Here is a 12,548-nt window from a genome sequence, read left to right as displayed (position 1 = left end):
TGAGCAAGGACTACAGAGCTGCACCTTTGAACTGCACTTAGCGGAGCAAAATGAACCAAGTGCACACAAGAACTTACACAGATGGGGAGTTTTCTATGTTGCAACTACAAGAACTGTAAGGAATATCTGTAACAGCATAAATACAGTCAACAGACAGCAAAGTTATCTAAAACCCATGGATATTCACTGCCCTTTAAACCAAATATCACTTCTGCTGAAAATTATTTAGTAGAAAATCTGCCTTCTAAACATGTCCAGTGTAAAATTTAAAAATTCTTCTCAACAGTTCAGTTTTAAAATACTTTTTGAAGTTCTTCAATTTTCTTTGTTATTTTGGGAGAAACTCTGCATCTTTTTGAAGGCAGTGTGAGAAAGAACAGTAAGCAAAGGCACTTTTCTCTGGAACAAGTAACTTCTGCCTTCCACAGCCTTTTTGTCCTTCAGAATATAAGCACACTCATAGATATATTCAAATGACTGTGCATGAAAAAACAACATTTTAATTTAATATAGATTGCATGCATGAACACAGAGAAGATTTTTAGTTGTATCCATATAAGAGAAGAAATCATGTGGAAGACTGCAATCAATTTTCTGAGTGTTTTTAGGTTCTTTCCTGTTCTAGAGTGGCATTAACTGAAAATTATCACTATACAAGGACTCAGCAGTGGCATGTAGTCCATGTGATACCTGCCTCCATCCATTTCACTGTAAATGCCTACATCAGTGTTTGCTGAGTTAGGAAGCACTCAGTGCCTGGACACGGACATGCAGGTTACATTGGTAAGGATACCTCATTTCTAGAGGTAAACTTTCTTACCAGCCAGTTTTTAAGGCATGTTGGCTGCCTGTAAATTTATAAAGTTGCTAATTTTGCTGATTTTCCCTGTGAAGAAACAGAGACCTTCAGTCTTCAGGTGCTGTCAATCTGACATCATTTACAAGCACTAAAGATAAATTTTGACTTACCTTTGATAATTTAGTTTCTATGACTCTTTCCATATTATTCCAGACAATAGGGCTATGCTTTCCACAAGAAGAAGAGTATATACAGAGACCAAATCAGATTTTGTCATCCCTAAGGCAGGGGATTGATGACCAAGATATCAGAAGGAGAGTCTTTCAACAGCAGTAGTATCTGAACGATGTATAAGGAAACAACTGGAACAAATAATTTTTAGGAAAAAAAATGTAAGGTACTAATCAACATCACCATCTGACCTCTCACAATAGTGTAATAAGAAATATGCTCATAAATTAAGGTGTTTCTAAAAGAGTGGGGTGTCCAGAATAATGTGGAAGGAATCAAAGAATCACACACAACAGATCAGATAGGGCAGTACTTTACTACTCTTAATTCCTTTCCACATTACTCCAGACAATAGAGATGTTTAAAGCAGGTGTACAGAGAAGATGAGTAGATTAAAAAAAATAGGAAAAAAAAAAGGGAGGGGGAGTAATTCAGCTTCAGCACAGAAGATTGTCTGAAGAAAATGTGTTTAAAAGATGCATCAGCAGACAACTGGACAACTGGATATGAGTGTCCAGGAAACAAACAAAGCAAAGCTCACATGTTAATTAGATGAATTATAATTAATTCAATGGCCTTTTCTGCCATAAAACTATAATGGAGAAAGTGAACCTAATGATTTCTCAACACATTAGCCTTCTGTAAGCACTCTCAAATCAGCCCAGATGTGAAGTGGAATTTCTGTGAGACAGTAAACTACAGCTGTATCTTTTAAATAAAACAAAGTCTTTTAAAGGCAAAGCTGTGAAGGGACTCACATTCTTTTAATTTTCAGGAAAAAATGGAAGTGAAAACACTACCCTGGAAGAAATGAAGAATACTAGCACAGGACCTCTGCTTTCCAAATTTTACTTCTCCTTGGGAAACAAATGAAAGCTTCAAAATACCAGAGACTTGATGATGAAAAGGAAAAATTCTGTGCAGTACATAAACCCTCCAACATTTAAAACAAACAAACAAAAAAAACACACACAAAAAAAGAGTTTTCTAACCTGAGCTTTATAAAACCACCAAGATCCAGTTTGGTGAAGCACTGAAGATGATGCCCAGAGAGGTGGCAGATGCTCCATCCCTGGAAACATTCAAGATCTGAGCAACCTCATCTAGTGGAAGGTGTTCTGTTCACAGCAGGGGGTTGGACTGGACAACCTTTAAAGGTCCCTTTTCAACCCAAACCATTCTGTGATCATTTTTTACATTGATGAGAACAAAACAAAAAATTAGGACCTTAAAAGATTCTGCTCCATTCCCCCCCCATTCCATAGTCATATTTGGAGGGAAATTTATGGCAATGCTTTCCTTTGCTGTTTTTGCAGTAAGTCTAAAAACACAGCTCACAAGAAACCAAGAGCACTAGGTATTTATTTGCTGTACTAAGAACACATAAGATTTTCTCCAATAAAATGATAATTTACATTAGAATACTACAGGATTTTGAGGCAAGCTATGGCATCTAACTTATAATACATGAAAATTAATACTGGACTGGATTAGCATTATGGTATCTGTGATATTTTGCAGCTGAAGGTAAAATGTGAAAGCCAGTTAACTATCGACAGATAAAGAATTTCACCCTACTTGGGTCTATACAGTTCACTTTTCTTGCACTAGTTAAAACCAGAAATTAAGCAGATTAAGTGAAGGAAATACCAGTTGTGAACTCAATGGATCTTTTGTTCCTTCAGACTTTTATACCATATACTAGCTAAAAAATGCCAAGATTTAGTATCTAAGATATTTGATACCAGATAAATCTGATGTCACATTTAAGAAAATGTTGTGACAATTCATACTATGTTCTGCAAGAAAAAATCTCCAAGGAAGGAGACAGAGATCATAATGTGAGATTAGTCTATTAAATCACTGACTTCCCAGAGGTTCCACTACTCCAGCTGCATCATAACAATGCAACACAGACTGTTTATTGTCTAACATGTTGTTCCATAAAGGAATTCACTTATAAATTATGATGATCTCTAACTCCTGTGTATAATGCCAGAGTTCCTTTAAAAAGTACCTATTTCAAGGCTTCAAGTGAAGCCTCTAGCACAGTTTTCCACTTCTGATCATAAGGACTGAAGCAAGAAGAGATTGGTAGCTCATGAAACCTGTTCCCTGTAGCTCAGATGACATCACATGATTCTTAGCCCATTTATTGCAGCTTATGGGCAAATGGAGTGGAACAGAATAGTTCCTTATGTTTTACCCTCTGGTATTATGAAGAAATGAGTTATGGCTACACCCTTTTTTTTGGTACTTTATTTTACTTACATAAAGTAAATAATACTTAATAATTAAACTTCCTTAAAAATAATCTCAACAGAGTTGTTAGCTTATAAAATACAGTCACTCCTAAATTCTCCTCCATACACATTTTCATTAATGACATCTAGTATGATGTCATAGCTTGTTGTCATGAGCTCTCTTACACTTCTGTTAAAACAGCCATCTAGCTGCTTGAAAGAACCCTGTAGTTACAATCCTTCCAAACTTCACAAATCTGTCTTTGGAGTTAGATAAAAAGATTTTAATACCCAGGGTTTAATTTGACTTCCTTCCCCAGCAATTTATGCACACTCTGATAAAAATGCCTTTGTCAAGTCAAAAAATGTTACAGTCCCAAACAAAGCAAATGCTGTAAGCTTGAAGGCAGGCTTCAAACACACTGAGGGAGAAAATTCCCTTTAGTTTGTTCTCCTGGGGCTACACAGAATCTGGGATTGCCAGGCACAGGTGTGTCAAGGTGTACAAAAGTAGAAAAAAAAGCACAAAGCAAGCACAGGGGATTCCAGATCAGTAAAATTATCTTAATGCCATGATAGGTTTTATTTAACAGAGAATTTATTTTTTGATGTACTAACCACCAAATGCAAGCATTGCCATGCCAAGAGGGAAACAATTTACTATGTCAAGAGGAATCAATATTTTTCACTAAAAATTAGAAAAGCGATGTGAAAATGAACAGGTTGGTTATGATACTGCTCAGACTTCTCTATTTGGAAAACTTCTACCAAAATAAGTGCCTGTAAATTATTGTTACTATTAAGACAAAACTTATGCATAGGGCATGTGAATAACACCTTTAAGTAAATGTGTAGATAAACACTGATTTATAATTTGTAGTCCAGTTCAAACAGCCAGTACTGACAGCTTTCATATAACACACATGGGTTATATTGTAAAACAATAAATAAGACCTTGCCAGTTACGTGTAGGGAGCTGTCTAGTAATTTGTCTTCAGGTAGGATTCTGGCAGGGAAAAGAATTGCCAGATAACAGAGGTAGTTTGTGCTTTAAAGACTGGAATGGAAGATGAGAAGAAGGAGAAGAGTCTGTTAAGGAGACTTTCCACAGTATATACATGAAGTGGAATTACCCTGGGTATCTCTGAAAATGAGTGGAATTTGAAGCTGAAAGCAACAAGAGCCAATGCAAAGGTTGCAAATTGAAAATCCCAATTGAGAAAAAGGAAAACAAAGAAGTGTGTGAAGGCAGACCAACACGGCAGAAGTTGAGGTGGAAGAAGCAAAAGATACTGATAAATATCACAGTGAGGAGCTTTGAGATCTTCTGCAAGAGCTGCAGTGATCCCCCAGCACTGATCACTGCATGGAGGTTGAGCACAGGAACAGTGAGTGGGATCACAGCACTGGGAACAGTAACACAAAAGGAAGGGCACGGCAAGCTTTGGGAAAAATGCAGTAATTGTTTTTTTTCCAAGCTGAACTTGAATGTTTCTCGCTAGACAATTGGTAATGTGAAATTGGTAATGTGAAAGTACAAGAAGTGCATCTGACTAAATCCAGGAGAGTGGCTGAAACAGAAGAAGTGGGTAAAGTTGCTCAGCAGAACATAAAGAAGAAAAATGAGATAATTATAAACAAAAGTGTAGAATCTACCACTAAAAAAAGCAGCGGCTGAGGTACAGATAAATTGAGTAACACAAGGAAAGTACAGAAAGGAATGACCTTTTTATAACAGCTTAACTGAATGGGTATTTTCTTGGAAAAGATGTCTCTAGTTAATAAGATACTTGGATATTTCCAGGGTATCAGCAATATCTGGAAGGGAATGGAAGCTGTTGGTATGTTTATATTTGATTTGCTTTTTATTTTAAAAAACATACAAAAGTCAAATTGACACAAAATGTTAAGTGATTAAATTAGGAAATCTGAGTTTTTGAAGTAGCATGGTACTGAAGGAAGTTATTAATTTTGAAGAAAAAATATTAAAGCTAACAAAATGTTTTGCTGTGGTCTCCTACTCTGGCAATGAAAACATCAGAAAATTGATTGGGTCTTCATCTGTGCAGGCTGATTAAAGCATAACCCTATTGTCTGGAACAATATGGAAGGCAGCTAGAGGAAATAAAATCCACAGAAAACAAAACACAGTCAAAAAATATACATACGTATCAAGATATTGATGTCTTGAGCAATAATTACAATGAAATTTTAAAACACAGAAAAGAATCACCTGTGAAAACTAGTAAGGCTTTGCAATTAAACAGCACAGCATTCTGACAGAATCTGTCTATCAAACAGCACTGATGATGTTGCACTAAGCCCTTACTCAAGTGCTTCAATGACTGCATTTTTATTTTCTTTGCTTTACAAAGCATGGAAGAATTAAGCCAAAACTTGTATTAAAGTGGAAAATTATTCGTGGTTTTTTTCAGTTTTATTTTGATCAAACCAGCATGAGCTCCTGTTGAGTAACATTTACAAAGATTTAATAGTCAGTGTGTGAATGCACATTACATTCCACTACCAATTTAGCTTGGCTCTGTGCATTTACCATGTTAACAAAGCCTTTAGTGAAAGATTATTTTTGAGCTCTTGTTTTGCAGGCCAGGCTGTGTCAGAAGAACAGAACTTTGCAGTACAACATGCACAATACTAAATAACTTGAAAGGAAAATTTCTTACCTCCAGCAACTAGCCCAGACTCTCCTAACTGAATTGCTACCCCAAAGCCACCAAGCTTTACTGGGGCTGAATTCTCTTTTGAGGCAAGCAGTACACAGTGTGGCTGAAAAGACAAAAATCCAGACAAATTATTACATTGTTTGAGAAATACAATCTGTATTTTAGAACTTACTTTCATAAATCTTTGAGCAGAAGTTAGATTTTGTTTTGTTTAAATAATCTTTTAATTTCAGTTATCTTCTTTTCTGGCATGGACTCCTCTTTCTACATTGGCTTCCCTTTCATTGCCCCAGGCTTACCAAAATCCTTTCAGAACTTATCAGAACTAGCAAGGAAAATAAAGTGAATCACAATAAAATGGAGATAAAAAACTCATGTCTATAATTTCTTACCTTGCATTACTTTTCCTTTTTGTCTTTCATCCTATTAACCCTTACACTGTTTCAATTCCCCAGCTGAAATATCCTGCCTATGATACGTTTTGTGGGAGTCTTATCCTTCCCACAGAGAACATAAAACACTGTTTTGAGCCTTAATCACAGAATTCACACAGCACTTCTCAAGTGCAGAATACCCCTGGGATATTCCAGTGAGGGACATTCTTTAGGTGTCTAAACTGGATTCCAGCCACAGTCATCTATACCTTTGATTTTCCACAAATAAGAGTGAAGTGTTAACATATAAAAATGAAAAAAATATACAACAATTCAGATGGGTACTGACTGCTGTAGGAGGAAGCAACATACACACAAAATCTATTAGAACACAATTTGGTACTAAATATATATACCCAAACAATTGCATTTAATTTAAAACTTCCTGCATTTGCTCAAAGTCTTTCTTTTCAATACCATATTATTTAAAATGAAAAACCTCAAATTTGTATATGACTTCCCAAGAATACATTACTGCTTAAACTGCAAAACTAAGAACTCAAAGAGTGCACAGGAGCTACCAGAAGTTCTGACTACCTGTAAAGTCATAATCTCTAACCACCCACATCTCTTTGTGAAAGTTTAAATTATATGAGAATGAAGACCTTCAAGACAATGTTCTTGAGATCTTCATTAAATTTAGGCTTTGTCATATCAGGTCTTCTAGAATCCACTCTTAAATTTCCAATTTGTAAATGTAATTTTGCAATTCCTTATGCCCCACTTGAAAGAGAATTACCAGGTGGCATTACTGCTGCATATTGTATTTCACTTCTGCCTTAGTGAAATGGTTAAGCTGCATACTTCGGGTACTTTCACATCCTCTCAACATGGTCATTTTGAGTGAGAAAAAACAACAATTCTAATCCCAGGCAAGGAAAAAGGTAGATGGGAGAACTATAGAAAATTTAACAAAATGTACCATTCCACTGTGGTGCTGATTTATCTTTACCCTACACTGGAAAAAGTGGCACTATTTTCATGAAGTATTAAAGAGATGACAGTACCAGCATCGTTATCACCCAAAAAGCCACTGGCATTGCTCACCAGAAACAAATTCTCTGAGAAAAAAGAATCGAATCTCCAGTTCAGAGTAAAACTGAGAAAAATTTACTACAGAACCTCTCCCAGCAGAGCCCAAACAAACAGGGTAGTTAAATATGCCTTTAAAAAAACCAAAAAACACAAAAAACCCCAAAGCACACCAGTTGCAACACCAGCTAAAACTTCCTCTTGTTGCCAATTGTAGAGTCAGCTGGAGCTCACCACTTTCAGAGAGAAGCTGCTGGAGCTTTCTAATAAGAGGACCTGCACGTTTCTCCTCCCTATCTTCACCAGCGGTTTTCAGAACCAGAACTTCCTAACAAATAAATGGTAAGTAGCTTCTTTTATACTTAAGCTGTTGTGAAATGGATCTCTACTAACATTTCTCTTAACTGCAGAGGTGTTACTGACCTCCAAATCCTTTTCTAAGCACACCCAGGTTTAAGCGTGTGTTTCTTAGAGGTGACACAACTTAGGACAGTGAAAAGTTTTGTTTCCAAATCATTTGCAGCATAAGTTTCTCCCTCATTGATCAAAACTTATCACTGCTTATACAAGTTCCCATATCAAACATTTTCACAGGAAAGCAACTTAAATGTGAAGTCATAGCAGGAGATGGGTTTCAAGATGTATTTATTTGAAAGCATCGCAGTTTGAAATCAACCTCTTGAAATTACTTGCCCTGACAAAGTGGCAAGTATGAGGACAGCTGTTTTTGACACTGCTAATGTACCCTTCCAGTTTAATGCAATTGTAGGGTCAAAAAACATAGGATATTAAAATATTTTAGACTCTTCTCTCAAGGAGTCAGATTCTGTAAGGACATTAGGTCTTAAAAATTTTACCTGAAGTGTGTCGTAATTTTTACTTCTGTGGCTGCATCACAGAAATAAATGTAAATTTGTATATTTTAAGACCCAGCATGCAAATTGCATGCCCTAGACACAGATTGAGCATAAAAGCTATTTTAAGATAACATATACAACAGTGTTTTTTTGTTGTTTTATTTTTTTTTGTGACAGTTGACAGATAACTAAGTGCCAAAACCACTTCTGAAAATTTCGTGAGATTACCAGGAAAAAACCTCTTTCCTCTGTAAAACAAAAATATCTTAAATAAACTTTTTTGTGGCATTTCTTGTTGCTACGACAAGCAAGTTGAAGAGTAAAGTTTTATCATTACTTATCAGTGGTAACCATCTCTCAAAACGCCTTCACATGACTGCTCTCCAAACCACACACTTTTCTGGCTTTCCTTCCTCGGTCAAGGCTGACCTTTGTGTTTCACATTCTGCCTTCCTGGTCAGCAGTAAGCTTAGTGAAATTAAAAACTATCCAATGAAAACAAAGAAAACCATGAACACAAGGAAGGTTTGAAAACAACCTGTTACTGGATTAATGTGATTTCCAGCTAATAGAAGTTTATTTGTGTAATACTGATTTGTGAATAGTCAAGAAAAGGAAAAAAACACTTAAATTTATGTGAAGGTACAGATTATTAAAGACAAGCTGCTGCAGTAATACTGTCCCACAGGGTTACTTATAACACAGTACATAGCCAAATAAATACTAATCGATGAATGCTTTTTTAATTGAAGACCAGTGAGTCCCACGTGAAAGATCTGAATTATTTAAAATTAACACAGATGAGTTAAGACTTTTTTTAATATATGTCTATGTACTTTGTATCAGCACTGAGAATACTTAGTTATGTTTATATATCCCTGCACTTCAGGCAAAAAATTTTCTGCACAAGAAATGATGGGACTAAGAATTGAACTTAAAAAAATTACTTGTTCATATAGATAAAAAAAAATTCTTAAGTTTTCAGGAAAATGTAATAGTTAATTTTTAAAACAACAGAAGACAGTAATAATGCTGTAATTACAGAAATAGTTATCTGTGTGAGTACTCTATCTATTCATTCTTGCCTGCAGATTACCTAGGCTTATATTATTTTATGATATCTGGCTAGAGCTCCTTTTATTTGGCTACACCAATACTTTGGGGCATTTACTCCTTTTAGCTACTGCCTTTCATGTTTGTATCACATTAGACTGTAGGCAATAAATCAAACAGACACATGAATGGAGATTTAATTCTTAAAATCTCTTTTTGTTTCTTTGCAGAACAGCTCTTGCAAATGATGGCTGCAACTTCAGCTGATTTACCAACCATTGGTCCACACAAGGAAGAATTTTGGAGTAACCAAACCAACCTGACCACAAATGCCTCAGAAAGCCACAATGATGCCAGCTGTTCCTTGGATGACAACAACTCGCTGTCACTTGCTTTGATAGTTTTTTACTCCATTATTTTTGTCGTTGGATTAGTTGGAAATATTATAGCCCTGTTTGCTTTCCTGTGCATTCATCAGAAAAGGAATTCTATCCAAGTTTACTTGCTAAACGTCGCTGTTGCAGACCTTCTGCTGATCTTCTGTCTCCCCTTCCGGATACTCTATCATGCCACCAACCACTGGATGTTCGGGAGGATTTTTTGCAAGGTTGTGGGAACGCTGTTTTACATGAACATGTACATTAGCATAGTACTGTTAGGACTAATTAGTCTGGATCGTTATATAAAGATAAATAAGTCTGTGAAGCGTCCGAAGATGTTGACCACTACCCGGAGTGTGCAGATTTGTTGCACGGTGTGGGCGATTGCACTGACAGGATTTATAGTCATAGTTGCACCATCTTTCTTTAAGAATGAGGACAGCAACTCTACCAAGTGCTTTCATTACCGAAGCAAACAGAATGCAGAGAAGACAGAAGCAATTTTAAATTATATCACTGTACTGATTTTTTGGATAGTTTTTTTCCTTTTGATACTTTCCTATGTTAAAATTGCCAAGAACCTTCTGAAAATTTCGAGGAGAAGGGCAAATTTTCCCAATGCAGGAAAATACACCAAGACAGCAAGAAACTCTTTCATTGTTCTCATAATTTTCACCATCTGTTTCGTACCTTATCACATGTTCAGGTTTGTCTACATCACATCACAGTTACAAACCCCATCCTGTTACTGGATGGAGATCATTCACACGTGCAATGAGGTGATGCTCATCTTTTCATCATTTAACAGCTGCCTAGACCCAGTCATGTATTTCCTAATGTCCAGGAGTGTCCGTAAGACTGTATTCCAACTGATTTGCAGAAAACTTCACGGAGAGTCAAGCCTAAACCTGGAGAGCACCTCAGACATAAAACTTGGCCAATACGCTCAAGAGCGATTATCTACAACCACTCCTCACTCCAGCTACTCAAGGAAGAAGTCGATGATTTGAATGTTTAAATGAATCTCTGTCCCTCCAGGTCACCAATTTCAGATCACAAAATCCTCTACTCTACAGCTACTAATTCTGCCTTTTTCCTCCTGTTAAGAAAAATGAGAAGTCTTACTTCTGTTAGTGAAAACGAGAACTTACTTCTCAGAAGCATTTTTTCACTCCTGTTTATCCAAGAAAACAAATTAGGAAGTTCTCAGACATTTTGTGTTGGACTAAACTAGAACACTAACTCTTTAGGGAGATTTCCATGAAGGGGTTTGAACCTGTAAAAGTAAATTTGTATATACACATTAATATTAGTAGCTTGTGTATGTAAATAATAGATGAATTTTACAAAAAGTAAATTCCGTCTTATTTGAAAAGTCCAGATAACATTGCAGGTTTTATGTATTTTATGGTTTTCTCTGTCTTAACAGGTTTCCAAGAGATCGGTATTTTAACTACATTTACAAACAAATTTTTAAAGAATATGTTTGAGAATTTAGCAACACGAGTCTTAAAAATGAGGTGAAGAATACAACACCTATCAAATTCAGTTTTAAGTACAGAAGACACTCTAAGTTTTATTAAGCAGCAAAGTTAAAGTATTCAATCCCACTAAGACCCTTGTATTTCTAACATTTTAATGAGTGTCAAGGTCAAACACCTGAGGAAAAACAAGCACAGCTCTCAGAAAATTTGAACTAAATCAAGGAGAGATGATATGTGGGTATTTCCTAAGATTTCCTTCGAAATGACAAATTTGATTACTGCAGCTACACAAAGTAGTTCAGCAAGGAACATAAACTCACAGAACCAAAAAGATCAGCCAGGCTCAGCCATTGGTCTGCTACTAGATTTCCACTCATTCCAGCTGTATGCTTCTTCCCTGTCAGGAGACTTTTCTTTCCATGTGATTAAAATAATCTTGACAATTGCTGATGCCATGTGAATAGCAATGCAACAGCAACGTTTCATAGCTGCAGCTATATTCTCAGATTAAAACCAAACAGCTTTATTTATTAAGGCACAGACAGATTTCAAGCTGTAATATTTCTCAAAAACCAGAGATCTGAAGGTGGGGGGATGACTGGCACAAAGATGACTAAATCAGCACAACGATGAACAACTCAAATGTCTGGCATAACAGACCAGAAAGTCAAAAGAAATAGAGGCCAGACATTGAGCTCTGTAAAATAAGGATTTATTATCTTGACACATACAAACAATACTGCTCAAGTAAGCAGGTGCAAAGAAGTTGCTTTTAATATGTAACTTCTCTAATGGATTGTGTGGTTTTTAATGCCAAATCTGCCAAAATGTGTGGATTTTTACTAATTCCATACTATATTCTGATTTTACAGAAGATACTCATACTACTCTGATTGAACAAAGTAAGCATATAGATATAAACTTGATTTAATTTTGATGTGATTTTACATCATTCAGATTTGATGGAACTGGATATAAACATGTTAAACAAATTACAATGACAAGCCAGTCTATTTTTTTTTTTTTATTTTTTTGGGGTAATATTAAGGTTTTTCTTAATCTTCAAAAGAAAGATTCCCACAAATGTAATTTCTTAAAGATACGATGGTAACTGCCTTTTTCTTGAACATTTCAGCATACAATGGAGGTGTTTGTACAATAATTTCTGAGTCTCACAGCAACTGCGTTTCATGATCTTTTATCTATCATTCTGTCATCCTATTTTATTAATTATTCTCTTGGTTTTGTATTTGTACAGTGCAATTTTATTATGTAATGCTGTAGTTCTACATAGTTACATGAATTCTGGTACATCTAGTAGAGTTTATAAACCACAATTTCACAAGATATC

At 35.8% G+C, this 12,548-nt stretch overlaps 2 protein-coding genes across 15 annotated transcripts in view; one reads left to right on the top strand and one right to left on the bottom strand.

The window, feature by feature from the left end:
* The window catches only part of CASK (calcium/calmodulin dependent serine protein kinase), a 191,318-nt gene that overhangs the window by 78,740 nt on the left and 100,030 nt on the right, over positions 1 to 12,548 (bottom strand). For 13 of the 14 annotated variants that reach the window (XM_086879640.1, XM_086879636.1, XM_086879639.1 and 10 more), the window contains one exon: positions 5,958 to 6,060. In XM_086879640.1, coding sequence (XP_086735766.1) covers positions 5,958 to 6,060 — 103 coding nt within the window. Of the gene's footprint in view, positions 1 to 969; positions 1,029 to 5,957; positions 6,061 to 12,548 lie in introns of those variants that run through there. The other variant, XM_023923820.2, reaches the window with a different exon arrangement.
* Positions 7,627 to 12,544, top strand: GPR34 (G protein-coupled receptor 34). Its single transcript, XM_023923873.2, has 2 exons — positions 7,627 to 7,765; positions 9,564 to 12,544. The coding sequence occupies exon 2, from the start codon at positions 9,578 to 9,580 to the stop codon at positions 10,721 to 10,723; it is 1,146 nt and encodes a 381-aa protein (XP_023779641.1). The 5' UTR covers positions 7,627 to 7,765; positions 9,564 to 9,577; the 3' UTR covers positions 10,724 to 12,544.

The sequence above is a fragment of the Cyanistes caeruleus genome, chromosome 3 (genome assembly GCF_971803275.1).
Source record: "Cyanistes caeruleus chromosome 3, bCyaCae1.hap1.1, whole genome shotgun sequence".
Lineage (NCBI taxonomy): Eukaryota > Metazoa > Chordata > Aves > Passeriformes > Paridae > Cyanistes > Cyanistes caeruleus.
The sequence above is the reverse complement of the archived record's forward strand: the minus strand, read 5'-3'. Positions and strand labels throughout refer to the sequence as shown.